This window comes from Acanthisitta chloris, unplaced genomic scaffold (genome assembly GCF_000695815.1).
Source record: "Acanthisitta chloris isolate BGI_N310 unplaced genomic scaffold, ASM69581v1 scaffold16862, whole genome shotgun sequence".
Classification (NCBI taxonomy): domain Eukaryota; kingdom Metazoa; phylum Chordata; class Aves; order Passeriformes; family Acanthisittidae; genus Acanthisitta; species Acanthisitta chloris.
In genome coordinates, this window is record NW_008662335.1 from 2,739 (window position 1) to 22,996 (window position 20,258).

The following is a 20,258-nucleotide window of genomic DNA, read 5'->3' on the forward strand; positions in this document are numbered from 1 at the left end:
TTGCACTTGCTTGAAGTAGCAACGAAGAGGCTAAGTTGAGAGGAAAACTGAAATCATTATAAGTGGAAGTTGGAAACCTTGGTAATAAACTCATGAGAAAATTGCTGAAGTATGCAAAGATGTGATGATAGAGATTAGTTTTTGGTGGTTCTTTCTAATAGCTGTGTAGTCTGAGACATGTGCTAAGGAATGGCAACATGGGTGTACTGTTACAGTGCATGTGCAAAGAAATCGTGTCTGTTCTGAGTGGGATATTTATTTAGGTGTAACTTTTCTTTCAGAGTTGCTACTGTTTTCAGTTTTATGGAAGTACTTGTATACATTTCATATTAATCTGTATATTTAATGCACACTAACATGTAATACTTAAAAGCATGGCATTATTGTCATTAGAATAAAATGCATTATATTGATTATTAGCAGGAAAATGCAATGTGCTTTGCTATCATTATGTTAAGACTGTTGATACGTATTAATCTTCTTTGCAGGATTCTGGCATGTACACCCTTCACAATTGTGTCCTATTTTTTTATGTGGTACCCACCTCCTTTTGTGACAGGAAGAGTTGCATGGTACCTGACTTTCCACTGCCTTTTCCAAGCACTGACCACAGTAAGTAGAGTGCAAGTTATGATATTCTCAGGAGCAACTTGCTTGTTGTCTGACTGTATTAATGCATTCACATTTAAATTTAACTTCACATTTTACTTCAACTTCTAGGAAGTTTAAGGGATAGGTAGATGTCCTTTTATCAAACTCTCTGCTGATTGATGGATGATTTCTGCCAATGCTTTCATTGGCAAATGACCTGCTAATTCATACAGATTACCTCCAGTCACTCTCACTGGGAGTGCCCTAGATACTTGACTCATTCTTGTATAGATCCACAGAGATGTTCAGATTCCTAATTCCAGTTAGATATCTAACTTCTCATAACTTCTATTCTTGGGAGCAAAGCAAGAAACCAAGGAACTTTGTGGCTCTAGTTCTGGGTGTTTTGACTCAGTCTAGAAGGAAATGAAAAGGGTACCAGAGCTGACATAGTACTGAAAGTAGTCATCATGATATTTATGCCTGGATGGAAGAGTTTGAGCACATGATTTTTTAATACAGCCCAGAATTTGCAATATTTATGCAGAAGCTGTCATTTTTCAGTGGATTACAAATAACTTTTCTGACACATTCCATACTGTGCATGTAGGGATTGCACCACCCCATTTTGCCTTGTAGCTAGTATCAAGAAGAAACAAGGTGCCTTCCATGCAAAGCAACATCACACCACAGATTAGGACTGGAAGTGAGACGAACCTGTTGAACCTGGGAATTCCATGCTCCTGTGTTAAGCTTGAATATTTCCTTAGGTTCTTTCTTTCCTCTGTGGAAAGATGGTCCAGGAGACATTCGTAATGGTTTTAGATCATTTTCTCCCTCTTTCTTTTAAAGGAGAAACACAGGTTTTCTGTGTCAGAGCTTTGAAAGTGTATGCACTTGTCATGTTTGGTGGAAGTGAACAGAAATGCATTTTGCATGAACAGAGTAGTATACAGATTGCAGGACTTAGTTTGGCTACACACCTCTGGGCTTGTGGAAACACCACAGAGAACTTGACTGTTCATGTCCCACTTCCACTTCATAATAGTCTTAGAGTTTGGCCTGTATGTCATTCCAAGAGTTTAGGAGTGATTTTCATTTTACTTCAGCATTATGAGGACAGGATCTCACCCACATCATGATCAATGAAAAGGTCAAGCCTTTAATGTTCAGTAGTTACTTTCAATGAAGTACTGCTGGAGATAAGGCCTCTCCTGCAGTAAAAGTCAGGCTGACAATAAATGCTTCCAGTGCATTGTTTCCACTCCTCATTTACCTTTTTGCCAGTGTCTGGACATAGCAGTTGGGTGTTTCTGCCTCTTCTTTGCTCACATTAAGAAGTGTGTGGTAAAATGGTGCTGAAGACAGAGTAGTTTTTGCAATTATCTTCTGGAGTTACATAGTTAGACAGGTAGTTGAAATCTTTTTACCCTAACATTTCCTAAGTGATGTTCTTTCTTTGCATAGTTATTCCAGGTACCATATTCTGCCCTCACCATGTTTCTCAGCACAGACCAGAAGGACAGAGATTCAGCAACAGCATACCGTGAGTGTGATCTGGGCTTTCTCATGGGAGTCAGGGCTGTGTTTTACTGAAAATCATTCTTTACCTGTAGGAAGTTCCTAATGATTTGTGTCCCTAAACTGGACTTTTATATGAAATTTTTCATATCTGATGAAAACTGTTTTGTCTTGTAAGGAATTCTATTTTTCTAGCTAAACAGGAAATGTTGATGTTTCATTGTCTCAAATTGTCTCACTAGCTATAAACTCTTTTTGTCTTAATGTTAGCCAGATGAAACAATAAAAATCACTCTTATCCAAGTCAGGGTAAGGAATAATTATTTCATTTAAACATGATTTTTAAGGGAAAAACAAAACCCATTCAGTTAAAGAAGGTATGAAAGTAATTTTGAGGGTCTTGTTGTTTTGGTTTTATTTTGCTTTGGGTTTTTTTGTTTTGTTTGCTTTTTGGTTGGTTGGCTGGTTTTTTTGTGGGGTTTTTGTCTTTGGTTTGTTGTTCATATTTCCTTAGATTTATGTGTTTCATGTTATAAATCACAAATCTGTTTTCTTTGAAAAAAAATTGAAAACTCATATAACCAAGACTGTTAACCTCACCAAAAAGGAGAGCATTTTTGTGTGCATGTTCACACCGACCGAAATCTCTCTTTTTATTTCATCTGTGTTTAATCAATTCTAACATATACAAGGTAGTTTAAGAACAGATTTTGCTGTGATATAACTAACACTAACTGTATTAGTTAAAAGAATGAAGGCTTCCAGACCATATCTCTGGCTCTTGAACAATCAAAACCAGACAAAGTTTGCTTTGAAAAAAATTTGCTTTGAAGCAAATTGATCAGACCAAAAAAATTGCAATGGAAATATTTTCAAGATTTCCTGTATAGATCATAAATTGAATGTAAGAACATTTTCTTCCCATCCTACTCTCTTCAGCTCTGTTCTCATGCCTTCTTTACTGTATAACTGCTATCTTTCATGGCCACCAGCTTAAGCAAGGTAAAGAGGAAAGAGTCAAATCCCACATGAAAGACTTTTCTGTATCTAAACTTGTCTTTCAATGTTGCTTTATAATAACTTGTAATTTTTCTGTTGCATATGTTTTCTCTTCCTGGCAAGACCCCTTTTCTCTTCCATTAGTCCTTCTAACCCTCAACATACTTGCTTCAGTATTTTGAAAACTGGACCACAGAGGCCAAATGAAATGATCAAAAGTGCTAAAAAAATCACATCAGAAATTCTAAATACAATATCCCCTGAGCAACCCAATCCCTTTCCAGCCACATGGATCAGTTATAATTTGCATTATCATCAACTATCTCAAGAGAAAGTCTGGGCTAGCAGTCACAGGACAGGACTAAACAGCAGAAGATTCCAGTTGTGTTATATTCTTTGGCACTGGCTGTATTCTGAGTCATCTGGCCTAAATTCTAACTAAATCCATGTACCTAGTGTTTTCTATTGTCTGGTTTTATGTCTTCAGAGGCTGTGATCCAAATAAATGTGCTTTCTGATCTGCTAGTCCCATGCAAGGCTTCATAGCCATGTGAAATTTGTGCTCATAAAAGCTGTTGAACTCTGCGACTGAGAGGTGTCACACATTTATAGTGTCATTTTATTATTCAGAAAGGGTTTCAGTTTTGAGTGTACAGCTGTTCTCTTAAGCCAAATTAAGGTGGTGGAATGAACCACAGTTTTGACTTTTCAAACGCTGGTATTTTTTTATATGTTGAAATTATATCTGTTTGGAGCCAAGTTTGCTTTTAATGGTTATGATTATGTAAGAATCCTTTTTTAAAAATCTTTTTATTCCCCTTTTTATCAGTGTTTTACTTAAACACTTTTGCCTCTCTTTGGGTTTCATAGAGAAATCTTGTTGATAGACTGTCTTGGATGCAGTCAGTTGTTCAGGCATTTCTTCAACTGTTAAAGAAAAACATCTGTATAATATGTGCTCTTCAGAAAAAAAGGTTGTGATCAGAGGATCCATTACCCTCTGCTGGAGACAAGCAGAACTGCTTATTATAAATTTTATCCTGCTGTTGCTATGAATACAAGGTAGAAACACTGGATTCCAAAGTTGCTTTAGCATAAATCCTATGTACATTCTGGGCAAAATATTACTTACTTTGTGATACAATTTGCTTTCTGAAAGATCAGCTAATATGGAAGGTAATACATTGTAAATTCTGAGCACACAAGAACTTTGAAGTATGCCTGTTTCTCAGCCTTTGTTACTTCTTAGTAAGTAAGGTTTCCTAATGGTTGTATTTCTGGTGCCTCTAATGATGCCTCTGAGTTTTATTCTATACAAGTTCTTGATAAAATGCAGATGCAGAGCCTTAGATGAAGGTTATAAAAGTGTAGGTGTTGATTTGAATGAAAGGTGTGATTAGAGTGCATTGCATTTGCACTGAGTAGTCAACAGTTTGTAAGCTCTGCAAGGCCCAACTGAGACTAGTTTGTGTCCAAACACTTCAGACCAGGTTGAGGTTAGATTTCCACCATCTGCCAGGATTTTTGTGTGTATGGACTGAATTGTAACATTGCTATTAAGATTGGATGTGAAGTTCGGGGAAGAATTTTTTTATTTTTACTTCCCATTGGTTTAAATTAATGTTATATGGTGCCTCAAATTTTCCATTCCGAAGCATTCTCTATTTGGGAACATAGTAGCAATGGTTTAAGTGATCCAAGTCTCCTAGGGAGCCTCTTTCCTTTTTCTTACTGGATCTTCATAGCAACACCTTGCCTTCATTACTGTTCACTGTCTGAACACCTCATAGCCTGTGTGCATTGATCCCTGTTAGATGGTGAAGTGTTTTTATTCCTTCAGAGGGACACACAGAAAGGCATGTGTCTGGGATCACCTAGGAAGGCTGGTGAAGGTGTATAAACCTGAGCCTAGGAACTTTTGAAATGCCTGTCATATCCCAAGCAGTGTATAATAACCACCAGGACACAACCCATCCTGGAAGCAGCCCTCCAAAATCCCCCATGGTGCTTCTGAGAAAGGAACATGGGACCCTGGGAGCCACCGAGAGAGAAAAAATAGAAAAAAACCTGAAGTTTAGGTCAATGAGAAGAGCACTCACTCATAAACAGGGTGACGTGTTCCCCGTTCCTAATCTGTTCATGCATTCAACCCTATGTATCTTCATGGAAAACATGTAAATACGCTTTGGAGCTAGGACAGGAATTCTGTTTATCTCCCAGCCATGCTGGGTATGGCCATACTGCATGGAAACAGGCTTGAAATTCCTGAGGGTGAGAAGGGTCTAGAACTCAAATTGCTCACCAGTCACCTGTGACAGAGCTGCAACAACTAGTCACCATGTTGATCAATTTCATGAGCTGGATGACTATGGTTAGATCTTTGCTTTCCCAAGCTTTGGTTGTTTTTAAGATGATCCCATGTTCTGACAGGTGTTAGTTATCTGCCCTTCTCTGAGGTTGAGGTAGCTAGTTCTGCCTGACTGTGGCCTTAAGCAGTTAAGACTAGCACATGCTGATTCCACGAGCTTTACAGCTGCATTATTTCCATAAGCCTGAGGTAAGTATCACTTTATTTTACAGCTGGAGAACCTAGAGAGGTCTGATCAGATAAGTGTTTCATAAGTTACTGTCAAGCTTGGGACGAACAGTCTGATGTTATGGCTTCTAGTCCTGCTTTGGAAAAAATGGCATTTAACATTTAAACTGTAGTTCCTCGAGATGGATTGTTTCCATGTTATCCCCTCCTGACTCTGAATCTCAGCATTCAGCATCTCTCATGCAGCTTATGTAGAAAAGACTCCTCCATGGAAACATCTAAAAGCTGATCAGAAAATGGATGACAAAACTCTCTTTCCTTGAAACTCTTCTATTACTGATCTTCCAGATCTGCTGTTCTTGGTATTGTTCTTTCTGCTTGTTCCTGTAAAAGAAAATGGTTTGATGAGGTTTCTCTTCAGTGAGACAAATAAGCAAGATTTTCATGCTCAGGGCACATTTGTGCTTCCTTCTTTAGGAATGACCGTGGAAGTGCTTGGGACTTTGATTGGAGCTGCACTTCAGGGACAGATTGTGGCCAGTGCTCATGTCTCTCATCATTGCACTGTGAATCCTCCAGTAAACACAACTGACTCCTGGTATGACACTCCCAGCATTCCAGACCCCTCAGATCCCCTGTCTCATCAAGTAAGTGCCCATGGAAGCACACTAAAATATTCTAGGGAGAAGGGTGGGGATGTTTCTCTAGGACCATATCATATCATCCAGCTGGATGAGCATGAGCATGACTTCCTTGAAATCGGTAATGCTGGAGCTGAGGCAATGACCTTGTTGCAAACAAGGCTTCCTGTCTGTTGTCTTTGCAACCCCTCCTCAGCATGACAGCAGAATTACTCTGAGGAGCTTTGCTGAAGATACCAAACCTATAAAGTAGCCAGGAGGGTTATGGCCATCCCTTGTTTTCACTAGGAGCTGATTTACAGTTCATAGAAGCTTAGTAAAAAAAAGCTTAATTTACCCCTTCAGGAATACTGCATCCAGTTCTGGGGTTCCCAATACAAGAAAGACATAGACCTGTTAGAGCAGAGATAGAGGAGGTCCATGAAAATGATCAGAAGGTTGGAACACCTCCCTTACGAGGACAGGCTGAGAGACCTGGATTTGTTGTGGAGACCTTATTGCAGCCTTTCAATACATAAAAGGGGCTTGTAAAAGAGATGGAAGAAACTTTACCCCTAGGCCTGTGGTGACAGGACAAGGGGTAATGGATTTAAACTAAAAGAGAGTAGATTTAGATTAGGAAGACATTTTTTATGTTGAGAGTGGCAAGGCACTGGTGCAGTTTGTCCAGAAAAGCTGTAGCTGCCCCATCCCTGAAACCGTTCAAGACCACATTCAACTTTTGGTCAGGATTTCATGTTTATTTGTTGTGGTATTTGGTTTTTTCCCCCCTTCTTTCACTGTTTTGAGTGTCACCTTCTCAAGTTTTGTTGATGAGTAGTATCCCATGGTTGAGAATGGTCTGTATTATGGTGTCCCACTGTTTTGCAAGGGTAAAGTTCTGTTCACTGCTTTTGCTTTCCTGACCTTTTCCACAAAGAGCCCTCAGGCTTGGGGAGAGGCCACAGTCTAAATGAAGAGCTCTGGCAACCCAACCCACCTCACTCTCTGCTACCCTGTTTTGTGAGGACCAGAGGTTATTACTATTCACATAATCTGGCATCAGCTTGGTTGGGTTATAGGAGCATGACTGGCCACCGAGCCACGCTGGGGAGCTGCCTGCCTCACATGAGGGTATCTGCCCTTTGTTCACACCACACACAGCAGAATATGCAGATAATTGCACAATCAGCTGGAGATGTTTGATCTTAAATTTTGGTTGTATGTCTGATGGACAATGAGTTATAAGCTGAGGCAAGACTAGGTACCTGAAGTACCTCCATCGGTCCAAAAGCAAATATTTAGAAGAGGTCAAATCTTGACTATTTCTTTTAGTACCATGTAGGAATATGACCCTGGCCCTTTTTGTCACAAGGAGTAATTCTTGGCTGCTCAAGAGCACACTCAGTTTTAAAGAAGATGTAGTAAATGACTGATATAATTTTGCTCATTATTATTATAAAAAGGAAGTGGAAGAAATGGTTATTTCTAGGCTCTCCTGAGGCTGTTACTATAAGCTTAGGAGTGGATCTTTCCTACTGGAAAGTAAGCATGGATATTGTTACAGTTTGTTGATGAGCTAACAAGTTTTGATTAGGGTCAGAGAATCCTATTTGGCCTACCATGAATATCCTTGATACATTAAGCTCAAATTACACTTAATGATGACCTATGAAAGAAAGCATTTGAATCAATTCCTTCAAGCAAATCAACAAATACATAGAAACAAAATATAAAATTCATAAAGGAGTCCTGTTACTATCATTTTTTTCAGCTCCTTCTCTCCTGGCTAGGCTGCTTTTGAGGCTCTAATTACCTTCTTCAAGTGAATTCAGATATCTCCAATACTGCAGTCTGTATGAAAGTACTCTGTGACTTAATTTATAGTTCTGATATAAAAAAATCCCCAAACCTATATCCCAAATACAGAATACTCTGCATTCCTTTATTTTACCATATTTTCTTCTGAAATGTAAATATCTTAACAAATGCTGTTTTCTTGGAGATTGTCTATACTTACATAGTTCATCTGACTACATTTGCATCCATACTAAGTGACCTGATATTTCGAAGTACATTCTTGTAACTGCATGTGTATTTACCAACTGCTTCCTAGGTCTATAACTATTTGATTTACAACATATAACCAATAATTTGGAATTCAGCTTTCCTATCAAATAATTATTGTGTCATAAAACTGTATAACCAGCACTTATTTTATCTTTGATAACACAGTATAAAATAAATTATTACATAATACTAAAGCAAAATAATTTTTAAGCTTTATTCCAAAGTCATTATAATCAGAATTAGAAACAGTAAACATGATCTGCTGGTGTGGGACGTCTCCTTGGAGGCTTTGTTCCCCTGGCTAATAGGAAGCAAAGATTTCTGGATTTGCTTGAGTATTTTACTAAGTAACTGGGAAAACCAGCATGCACGCTACCATGTTCTCAAAACATTGGCATGTAAGTATGACTTCTAAAATTCATCATTATCATTATATATAAATGCAGAAGCAGGAGTAATTATGTTTGCATCAGTACTGAGGCCTTTCCCACCCAGCATGAAGAGCCAGATTGCAGTCTGTGTAGCTAGATCAACTGGATTTACTAAAAATTAGAATCACTCTCTGGACGATGCATGTTTTTGATAGACGAGAATGTATGTCTGTAGCTAGTCTCAACATAAGCAAATTTTTAAAACATTCAGGTTGCCAACTCAGTAGTCCTTTTGTTCACTGCTTTTTTCTTTTGTTTACAAGTGTATACTTACGTGTTCTGGATTTATCCTAGTGCAGGGGTGGTTTAGAAATGAACTGCAGAAGTGAACTTTTTTCAGAGGTAGCAGACAGTCAGTTGGCTGTATGCAGATGGGCATTTCTTCATTTGCAGATGACTCACCAAAAAGAGACTGAAATTTTCATAATGACTTGTCATTCTCCTGTCACGATTTCAAATGTCTTTTTTTCTTTTCAAAGGCAAAGGTTTATATGATTGCAGCAGGGGTCATAGTAGGTGTGTATCTTCTTGGAATTGCCATTCTTTTTATTGGAGTAAAGGAAAAAGATGGTAAGATATATTTAAACATCCCTAGATTCAATGATAATTTCACATTCTTCTTTGGAAAAGATTGTTATTTTATGTATTCTGCTCCTCTTAGATCCCTATGCCTTAAATTCAGACAGAGCAATTCCCTTTTGTAAGGGGCTTGGACTCACCATGAAGCATGGTCCATATGTGAAGCTTACAGCTTCATTTCTTCTCATCTCGACAGCAGTTCAGGTAACTTCAGACTCTCTAAGTCTGTGTGTTGGCCTCATTCCAGTCCCAGCATGGGAGAGTCTGAGGCAGCTGAAATGCAAATAACCTTTGGCTGGTGACTGGAGGTTGTGATCTAGTGGGTGGTGCCTTCCCCTACAAATCAGTAGGGAACCAGAGTCCTCTTTTGGTGCTTGGGGTCCTGTGCAGCTGGAGATGGTTCTTTCAAAGGAGAAGCAAAGCCAAAGTCCTGACCATTTAAAGGTGCTTTTTTTTTCTTTTTTTCCTTTTTATTTTTTTTCATAGAAGGTGAAGAACTAGTCCTAGTGACCCAGATTGGGTCATTATATGCTATCCATCCACAGCCTCCTGCCGTTTCAGTTGCTTTTCCTCTTCTCTTATCCTCTATAGTGTGCTCTGCTTTAAACCATTGCCCTTTTCCTTTGCATAGGTGGCTGTTCTCAGATAGTGTCTGAACTGGTTCTTGTGGAGTCTTTTGTGATGGAAGGCATTAGGTCAGAGTAAGAAGACATTCAGAGGCAGGAGGTCTTACCTGTCTCAGAGGTAGATGGAGCTAATTTTCAAATGAGGACCTGCAGTTGAATGTGGCTCCCGTGAAAAGATGCAATGCCCCCTCCCAGAGAGAGAAGCTGTAGAAAAAGCCACTCAGTAAGAAACCCTCACTTTCCATAGTCCAGTGGCTTTTTAAGCTTGGGTTTTGGGTTATATTCAACTCAGTAAATATGTTATTTTAATGTGAACCTGTACATAACAGTTAAAGTTGGCTTTATTTTGAAAAGCAAATAACTGTCAAGTTTGGGTAAACAGACTCTTAGTCACACAAGCCATTGAACAAGTGAGGGCAAGAGGATGGCATGTAAGAGAGCTGTGCTGTGCTTACCAGCAGTCCTGTTCTTTGGAAGAGCTGCTTAAAAGTCTGTTTGCCAGTGAAGCACTGAACTTTCTTGTTGGCCTGGATTTGGGCACAGCATCTGTTAGTCCTTGCTGGAAGGCCCAAGGTGAGAAACAGCAGCAGAAGCATTTCTGCTCACATCTAGGAACTGCGGGTACTGTGAGCAACTACAGAGACAGGGAGAAGATGAAAGATGAAAGGTCCCTTATGGTTCAGATCCTTCCAGCATCCATTCAGTCAGTAAGGTTACAGTGCACATCTGGCTGCTGGCAGACAACGACTTGCTGACAACACCCACAGAGGAAAAGGTCTTCTGTCAGTCCACATCTCTTTATTTTTCTGTATGTGCAGAATGAAAGGAAGGTGTGAGGGGAGGCAGAAACTGGAAGCTGTGTTGCTCCAGTTCAGCCAGCAAAAACAACCCTTGCTGCTGTTATTTGAGGGATGGACACTGACATTGTGGAATTTAGAGAGTGAATTACTGATGAGCAAAGAAACAGGCCAGTAAAGATGCATTGAGCATAATTCCAGAGTGTGATATTTTGCATCTAAAATTAAGGCAGCATAAACTGGGATGCCATCTAAGGAAGGCTTTTGTGGCAATGGAGAAGGGATACAGTTTTTTATATATCCTAATTTGTATACAGATCATTGGCCACCTATAATCTACAAGAACACAAAGGAACAAGAGTTGATTATGCTGCTGTGGCATAAGTATTAAATCCTCCTCTGTCATTCTACTTCTGCAGCTGGAGCTGGCCCTGAACTATATTCTGTACTTCCAAATCTACTGAGTTCTGCAAAAGCATGGTGACTTCACCTGTGCAGCTAGATCCTCTGATCCAATGAGTGTCACAGAGTCACAGGGAAAACTGACCCAAAGATACACTCCATAGCCAAGGTTGCATACAAAACCAGCTGCTTTACCACAGGAGGTTGGCATGAGTGTAATTACAGCTGAAAAGTTAGTTGTTTTGGAGTCAGGGTTTCTGGAATAAGATTTATGGCATTGCTATGGAAAAAGAAGAGCAGTTTCTTGCAGTAGCCTGCAACTATGACTGTGACAACACCATAAGGCAATTGCAACATCGGGAATAAAGCCTTGAGACAGAATCCTTTCATAGGGCCATCCCTATTTTGGTCATTTTTATACTGTGTTAGGTGCATGGTTTACCTCTTGCTTGCTCCAGTGTTATTGGCACGTTATTCTTTCCAGTGATAACAGGAGAGTTATTGCTTCTTTAAATTATTTCAAATAAGGGAAGAATGAGACCCCCAAATCCTGCATTGAACAAATCAGTCACCAACTATGTCTAGTATTGAGTGTGACATAATTTTTGTATTTTATAATTTTCCCTTCTCTTTTGGTGGTCACCAAATGTCTTCAATTCAACAGCTGGAGCAGAACAACTTTGTCCTATTCTGCACTCAAGCTGCTGACCTTCGCCATCACTTCCAGTACTTAGTGGTGACCATCTTGGTGAGTTGCACTTCTGTCCTGTCTTACTTGATTCTCACTGGGTTTTGGCACAAAATAACAGAAGGCAAGAAGAGTTTTGTGTCTCAACAGAGCTGTTAAGAAGCTACATCATCTCTTGCATTGCCTGTTTGAAATAAAGCTGGTGTTCCCTACTGTACTTCTAAAAAAGAAAAAATGCTTTGGAGCTTTTAATTAATTTCTTATTGTTTTTACCCGTAAGTCGTTTTGTGCTCCTACAAAGGGCAAAAGCTGCTGCTAGAAAGGAGGTCTGGAATTTTGCCTCCTTTTCCCCTTTTCCCAGTCTTCTGTGACGAAAATTAAACAACTTTAATTTGTGTATTCATACACGTGACTCTTCTGGGCTAGGCAGCTTGCAAGGATAAATATTTAAAATATCCAGAGACATGAAGATTCCTCTCTAGAGCAATTGGCAGTGTGATAAAAAGGTCCTTTTACAGAACCTTTTTTCTTGACATCTGCATGTGGTAGAATTCTGCTTGCGTAGGTGATACTTATCCTTTCTCACACTATAGGACATATATTTTGCAAAACCATTAAAACCAAAATGTTGGAGAGCAAAAGATGACTGATGGGTATCTTAAGGCTCTGCAAGTGATGGTCACCAAGAAAAGAGACAAAAGACAGTGAACTTAAAGCCAGTAAAGGCTGAAATGTAACTATAACAGTGAAGTGACATTTAAATTCAGGTCAGTTGTCAGGCTGTCATTAGTGGCAGTACTTGAGTGCATTGGTACTATGTTGCCTGTAGTTGTTGCTGCTACCAGGTGAGTATTTCTGTATATGAAACAGTAATGTTGACTGCAAGCAACTATTTATCTTACAGATTGTTCCTAAGAAGAGACATGTAGTATGGAATATGTACTCTTAAGTATATCTTAAGATAAGTGTATGACTTCAGCTTTCTTCCTGTACCATAGGGTAGAGCTAAATTCACTCATCATTTGTCAGGTTCAGGTAATGAGGCATCAGCACAAAGTATGACCATTTGCAATAGGTTTGAACTTTAATGACTGTGTCATGCATGGCCTTTACTGCTGTGGCTCACATTAGAAATGGAAATTTTAAGACACTGCCTTCTGATATTTGACTATGGAAAACCCTCTCATTGATTGCTTAACAATGAATGAAAAAAATCACTCAAAGGATGAGGAGAAACAGGAATCTGTATGTTCACCTTCCTTTCAGACTGTAATGTGCTAGACAAAAATATGTCTGTGAGCTCTGCAGCTGAAGAAGACAGTGGCAGTGGGCACAGTACAGATATGGTTTTTTGTCACTTGAAGGTATCAGCAGCCGTGAGTGTTCCCTTCTGGCAGAAGTTTCTGCAGCGATTTGGCAAGAAGTGTGCAGCATGTGGGATTTCGGTAAGCAAATCCTTTGATTAAAAAAAATCTGCTTGTGCTCACTTCATTTGACAACTTCAGGCGCTCTTTCAAGTGCTTATAACCTCAAGCTACATGAAATTTGTTCAGTTTCAGAGTTTGTTTTAAATCATTATACCATATTTCAGACAGATTCCAAGTTTCCGAGGGAACTTTTGAGAAATGGATTGATGCTGGAGGGAGGTCCCATTTTATTTCAGAATCTGCACAAGCTTTTAATTTGACTACTCTCAGAAGTGGTCCCCAGTGAGGTTTTATAAATTCAGATCTGAGTTGCCTCAGGTTGACAAGTTATCTGTTGTACAAGGCTTGTTTTGTCTTTGTATATGGTGCTGAGTTGTCTGCATCTGTAATTCAGTCACAGAGAAGGAAGCAGAAGTCTTGCACATCCTTCTCCAGAAGTGTAAGAATGCAGGAGTGCCCCATCCTTCTCAACAGACAGGGACAGTTATTAGTGAAGTAAAGAAATAGGCATACCTGAGGAGAGAAGCCTAGTTTAACTTTGACACAGCTCTGCAAAGCCAGCTCAGTGAGCCTGCCCTTGTCACTGAAGGATTATTTTAAGTCCTTCACTTAGTGCAGACAGCAGCAATTTTCTGTCATCATCCTCAGTGAGTTATTGTATAGGCCTGTTCCTCCCCATTTTTCCCCTGTTTACCTTCAATTACTTATGAAAGAGGAAAGAAAAATTGCCTTGTGCACAACAAAGCATGAGGACTTAAAAAACCCAGCCTGAAGGTATATGTCAAAATCTGAAAAATTTAGGTCTGGTGACAGTTATTGAATAGAAAAGAACAGTTATAATTTTTGGATTTAAAAGCTGTGTTGGAATGAATTCCAAGAATCAGAAGTAACTTTAAAACCCAAGGTCCAAATATGCTGAATTGTTATGTTTTGAAGAAAGCATCTGCAATCCAAGTTCCATCCTCATTTCTTTTTACCACTTGAGCAAAGAGAGTTGCCAAAAGCAGTGTTGGACCATTGACTGGACCCAGGAATTCAGGTTTTCTCCTTAGGAAATCTCCTCCTCTGTCTACTTGGCTATGAAAAATGCTTTCTTCAACAAACTTGGCTCTATAAATTTAGTTTTACATGACTGGAAAGCCTGTCAGCACCTCTGTAAACATGGTTTAACTTAATTTTACAGCTGAGCTGCTTGACTGTTATGGTCTAAGTGGGAGCTGGATTGAAAAAAAGCCACCTCGCTGTTTCACCTTGCAGACATTTCTCAAGGGACTCAGTGTGTGCACAGTGATGGATTTTGTGTCTGGCAATGCATCACGGGGGCTTCCTATACTACCACCTTGTGTGATCTGTACAACTAATCTATACTCTCCCACTATTAAATAAAATCACATCATTTAAGGCTCCCAAGTTTGTCACTGGGGAATGTTTTACTGGAAGGGAAGGAGGCAGAAAACAATTTTTTCCTCCAAAACCTTGCTCAGCTTTCAAACATGTAATTTGAAATTCAGTCTCCTGAAAAAAAAAAGAAAAGTCATGCTGGTCCAGACTGATTTTTCTTGTTAAGGTGATTCTATGTTGAAGAGAGCCCTGAAAGAGTATAAAAGGCAGGGTAGGTAGATAAACAACAAGAATCTTGGCTTTCCTCCACTGATATTGTTCCCTTTTTACTCATTCCTCCACAAGAGGTGACCAACAGTCTAACTACTGACTAAGTACCTAAAATTCCTAGAAGTTTAATGCCTAGGCTCTCTGGAAGTTTAGGTCATACCCAAGCAGGATCCTTGATAGCATTCTTTCCATGATCAGGTTAGTGCATGAGCTAGAAATTACTCTCTTCTGTTTATTTGCTTGTGCTTCCACGTGCTCTGTTCATTTCGGTGTCTGCTCTGCCCTCATGGGGCAAACATTGAACTTACAATCAGTAAGTCTCAGCTGGTGAAGCTGTCATAAGAAATTCTAAGAAGTGTGGCATCTTCTTGGCTCATGGTTTTGGCAAGGTGTCTAAAAGCAGCAGGTCACTCTCTCTCAGAACTTTAGCTTCTATCCTAGCCACTAATAGCTTTGGGCTGTAGGTTCTGGAGGATTTAGTAAAAATAAAAACACCTTCCCACACATACACGATTGTTTCTTTGCCATCTCTCAGCACTGTACATGCAGTGTGGAGTCATGCCTTTGGATGAATCCTGGCTCTGCAGCCCTCTTTTCCACTCACATCCTGCCTCCACTTTTTCCTGATTTGCCCTTCCTAATGTGCTGCTGCACAGGCCAGTACCACATTTAGCATCCCAGCAGGGTCACCCTCCATAGTGCTGTCAGGGTATGGATGGAAGACACATGATAACCATAGGGTATTGTGTGTGACTCGGGGGGCAACAGCCCTGTGACAAGGGAGCAGGTGCCAATAACAGAGTATTTGCTTTGCAAGTAAGAAAGTCCGAGATGCATTAGCCATTTATTGCAGCAGGAACACTGTCCCCATGGTTGCATAAGTGAGACTTTGGGGCACTGTAACCTCAGCCCTGCGGGCTGTGCTTCTCTTTCAGTAGGAAATTACAGTCACAATGATTATTATTATCGATCTAGAATTTTGTTTAAGTGCTTTGGTTTCTGAGTGGGCGCCCCATGTGGAGTATAAGGCAGTCATAAAATTGCTTATAGACAACATAAAGTCTTGTATTGCTGGAGTGCTCTCTTGTGGTGAAATAACGATTTTGCTACAACATTGGGCTAATGCAAGGATTATCTGTCTGTGCTGGGAACTTGCAGTCAGGAAGGGTTATTTTCTGCCTCCTTAGGTTGGGAGAAAATGCTTTAGATGGGAAATGCATTTAAGACATAAACATAATGGATTAGACTTCAGGACTCCCAGAATCACTTATCATACAGAACTGTAAATAGCAGTGCTTAGGAGAATCACTCTCTGTGAAAGCTCTTCTCATACCCTCAGCTCCCAAGCTGCACGTATAGAGGATTGAAACACTTAATGTTAAACTAATCCCCCATCATTAAAAAGCCCTGTAGATAAGCCCCTGGTTCTGGATTCTACATGTGCTGCTGTGCCTGTGGTTCACAGGCGTGGGAGGTGGAGCATGTGATGGGGATGGGACAGCTGGGCTGCATGCATTCAATCAGCATTTCAAATAGTGGATTTTCAATCCTGTAAGCCCATTGCTTCAAGTTGAAGTTGAAGAAATCTAGTGGCTATAAGTACTGTCAGAAAACAAATCCTGAACATCCCAAATTAGTTTGGTTTTAAGGGTAACCTTTGTGACTCGCATAATGTCATGAGGGTATCCAGCTGTGTGGAGTGGGAATCGACCACTCTGCTTCCTCGGGTTTAGTTATTGCCCAGTACCTATATGATTTTCAAGTGGTCATTGGAAATAAAGGTGTAAGCAAATCCCTCTTCATTCAGGACTCAAGGTGATCTGTGAAATGGGATATTTACAGTTTAAAATGACCATTGAAGCCCTGCCACTACCCTTGAAATGCAGTGTGATGATGTTTCAAGACGCTGTCTCTAATAGTAAACTAAATAGTTCCAGTGGCCTAGAATAGAAACTGGCATTTGGTCATCTCTCTTACTAAACTGGCGGAAAAATCTTCACCCAGGATGACTGGTGATCCTCACAGATTTATCAGTGTTGGTGGACAAGGGAAAAGCAATTGACATTATCTGCCTGGACTTGTGCAAAGCATTTGACACTGTCCCACACAACATCCTTGTCTCTGAATTGAAGAGACATGGATTTGACAGATGGACCGCTTTGACTAGATGGTTGCATCTGACCAACATCAATCCATTTCTCAGAATTGTGGTCAATGGCTCGATGTCCAAGTGGAGACAAGTGACAAGTGTCATTCCTCAGGGATCAGTACTGGGACTGGTGCTGTTTAATGTCTTTATTGGTGGCAAGAACAGTGGGATTGAGTGCACCCTCAGTAAGTTCACTGATGACACCAAGTTGTGTGGTGAGACATGCTTGAGGGAAGGGATGCCATCCAGAGGGACCCTGACGTGCTTGAGAGGTGGCCCTGTGTGAACCTCATGAAGTTCGGCAAGACCAAGTGCAAGGTCCTGCATGTGGGTTTTGGCGATCCCAAGAACAAATACAGGTTGGGGAGAGAACAGATTGAGAGCAGCCTGAGAGGAGAAGAACTCGTGGGCGTTGTCGACAAGAAACTCAACATGACCCAGCTATGTGCACCGACAGCCCAGTAAGCCAGCCATGTCCTGGGCTGCATCCAGAGCAGCGTGGCCAGCAGGTCAAGTGAGGTGATTCTCCCTCTCTGTCTCTGCTCTTATGAGACCCCACGTGGAGTATTGCATCTAGCTCTGGAGCTCATAATGTAGGGAGGACATGGACCTGTTCGAGTGGGTTCAGAGGAGGCCATGAAGATGCTCAGAGGGCTCTGCTGTGAAGACAGGCTGAGAGAGCCGGGGTTGTTCATCCTGGAGAAGAGAAGGCTCTGGCAAGATCTTGTAGCACCTTCCAGTAGCTAAAGGGGCTACAAGAGAGCTGGAGAGGGACTTTTGACAAGGGCATAGAGTGATAGGACAAGGGGAATTACTTTAAACTGACAGAGGGTAGATTTAGATTGGTTATTAGGACAAAATTCCTTACTGTAAGGATGGTGAGACACTGGAACAGGTTGCCCAGAGAAGCTGTGTATGTCTGGTTGGCATCCACTCCTCCCTGGGAATGTTCAAGACCAGCCTGGATGGGGCTTGGAGCAACCTGGTCTAGTGGAAGGTGTCCCTGCCCATGGCACAGGGGTTGGAACAAGATGAGATTTAAGGTCCCTACCAACACAGACCATTCTGTGATTCTGTCTGGGCACAATTTGGGAACTAACCCACTTAAGGTCTCTTCACAAGAAGTATTATATGGCCACATGTCTTTTGGATACTATGAGTGTTTAGGGATCTGAATGTGGCCAGGGTCTGTCAGTTGGTGTCATGACTGATAAATAGGCTCTTGGACTGTTTAATTTGCTAGTGTAGTTATAGCCCTAATACTGTTAAGAGACAGCACTACCATCACTTGTCCTGGTTTTCTCTGATTTTTCTGGATGGATAAGTACAACTTGGCTCAGGGCTCTTCTGAAGTGCTATTTCACAAAAATACTGAAGTATTAGACATTGCTCTATGTGAACTGTTTTGTAACATAGTCTTGTATTTTGAAGGGAACAATCTGAGCATTGAGCAGTGCAAACTGTAACTTAGGTGTAATGCTTTTCTTCTTCCTCAGTGGATGATTCCATTTGCAGTCATGCTAGTGACCATTCCAAACCTGATCCTGGCTTACTTTGTGGCCTTCGTCTCTGGTCTGAGCATTGCAGCATCTCTTCTGTTGCCATGGTAGGAGAATTTTACATTTGAGATGGGGAAGGGAAAAATTTCTACATTATGTGCATGTACTACTGCATCGAATTGTCCTCTGAAAGAGGCAGAATTTGGCAAAAGTCATTTCTTCCAAGAATCTTTATCTGCTTTTGTAACAGATGCTATTTGCAATGATGTGACTTTGTAGCTGTAACCGTAGCTGCTCTTTGTGCATAAGAGTATGTAGATGAATCAATAACCTAAGTATCTATAGAACTTGTGATTACAGTGGCTTCAGGAATTGTTAGGTAAATCAATTAATGCTGAGCAATTAAGAATGTAGCAGAGGACACATAAGGCAAATTATGCCTACCCTTACTTTTTACGAGGGTATGTAGTTGTAGAACAAAGGGTAATGGCTTTAAACTGAAAGATAATAGATTGAGATTAGGTATTAAGAAGAAATTCTTTACTGCACGGGTGGTGAGTCACTGGGACAAGTTGCCCAGAGAAGGTGTGGATGTCCCATCCCTGGAAGTGTTCAAGGACATGTTGGATGGGGCCCTGAGCAACCTGATCTGGTGTAAGATAACCTGCCTATGGCACAAATGTTGAACTAGATGGTCTTTAATGGTCTTTCCAACCCAAACCATTGTGTTATTCTTTGTATCCCTGCTTGAGCAGTCCTCTGTTATAAATAAATAACACAAGGGTGTGATTAAAGCAAACTAAGAATTCAATGTTCTTTGCCCTTGAGGACTGAAAATATGCAGGGAAAAACTATTTAAGGATGAGCATGGTGGGACATTTCCTCTTCAGATTAAATAATTATTATTCAGATCAAATTGACCAGAAAGCAAGACCCTTGCTGAGAATGCTGTTTTGCATTACTCATTTGTACAAAGCCCTAAACCTCCAAGAGACTGTGGAAACATCATTTGAAATAAGCTGTCAGACTGCATAAGCTTTTCTACAGAGGGTGAGAAACCCTTTTTTCCAACAGTAAAGCATGACATATATTGGAGAACAAATGTCAATTCACAATTGACATTTGAGCAGCTTCCATTCTGATTCCCCATTACCAAATTCAGCCTCTTTGAAGCAGAGAGAGAATAGGCCTCACTGGTTTCTGAAAATGTTGTTAGCTTGTCAAAAGTGTTATTTCAGAGTGAAACTATTCAGTGATTCAAAGTCCGTTGAAATCTTAAGAAACATAGGGGTTTTTTGTCGTTCTTTTCTAATATCACAACTTATGATTGGAATGACAGTCAGGCTAAGAAATTCTGCCACCTCTCAGCAAGTGTTTGATAGTTTTTCAGTGGTTTTCCACATTGTAATACGTGGCAGTGCTTTTCTTACACAACTTTTGCCCTCCTCTCCAGCAGTAGAACCTTTTGAACTGGTTTCTTTCATGTGTATGACTATATCAATCAACTCTTAAAAATGGAGGAGGGGTGTATTCTATTTCATCAAGTCTGGACTTTGAAAAGAAATTTTGGATTTAGTTTTTCTTTCATCTTGCTTACTTCTAGGTCAATGCTGCCTGATGTCGTTGATAACTTTCGCCTGCAGAATCCTCATGGAAAAGGACTTGAAACCATTTTCTATTCTTCTTATGTTTTCTTTACCAAGATGTCAGCA

The 20,258-nt window shown here is 40.3% G+C and overlaps 1 protein-coding gene across 1 annotated transcript in view; it reads left to right on the forward strand.

Moving 5' to 3' along the window:
• Positions 1-488: 488 nt before the first annotated feature.
• MFSD2B (major facilitator superfamily domain containing 2B) overlaps positions 489-20,258 on the forward strand; it is a gene marked incomplete at its 5' end in the record, with an annotated part of 22,886 nt that continues 3,116 nt past the window's right edge. Inside the window, 9 exons of the mRNA XM_009070564.1 lie at positions 489-612; positions 2,059-2,137; positions 6,125-6,294; positions 9,248-9,338; positions 9,430-9,551; positions 11,837-11,920; positions 13,225-13,305; positions 18,544-18,653; positions 20,150-20,258. The exon at positions 20,150-20,258 is cut by the window's right edge and continues 23 nt beyond it. Of these exons, the coding sequence (XP_009068812.1) occupies positions 489-612; positions 2,059-2,137; positions 6,125-6,294; positions 9,248-9,338; positions 9,430-9,551; positions 11,837-11,920; positions 13,225-13,305; positions 18,544-18,653; positions 20,150-20,258 (970 nt within the window). The remainder of the gene's footprint in view (positions 613-2,058; positions 2,138-6,124; positions 6,295-9,247; positions 9,339-9,429; positions 9,552-11,836; positions 11,921-13,224; positions 13,306-18,543; positions 18,654-20,149) is intronic.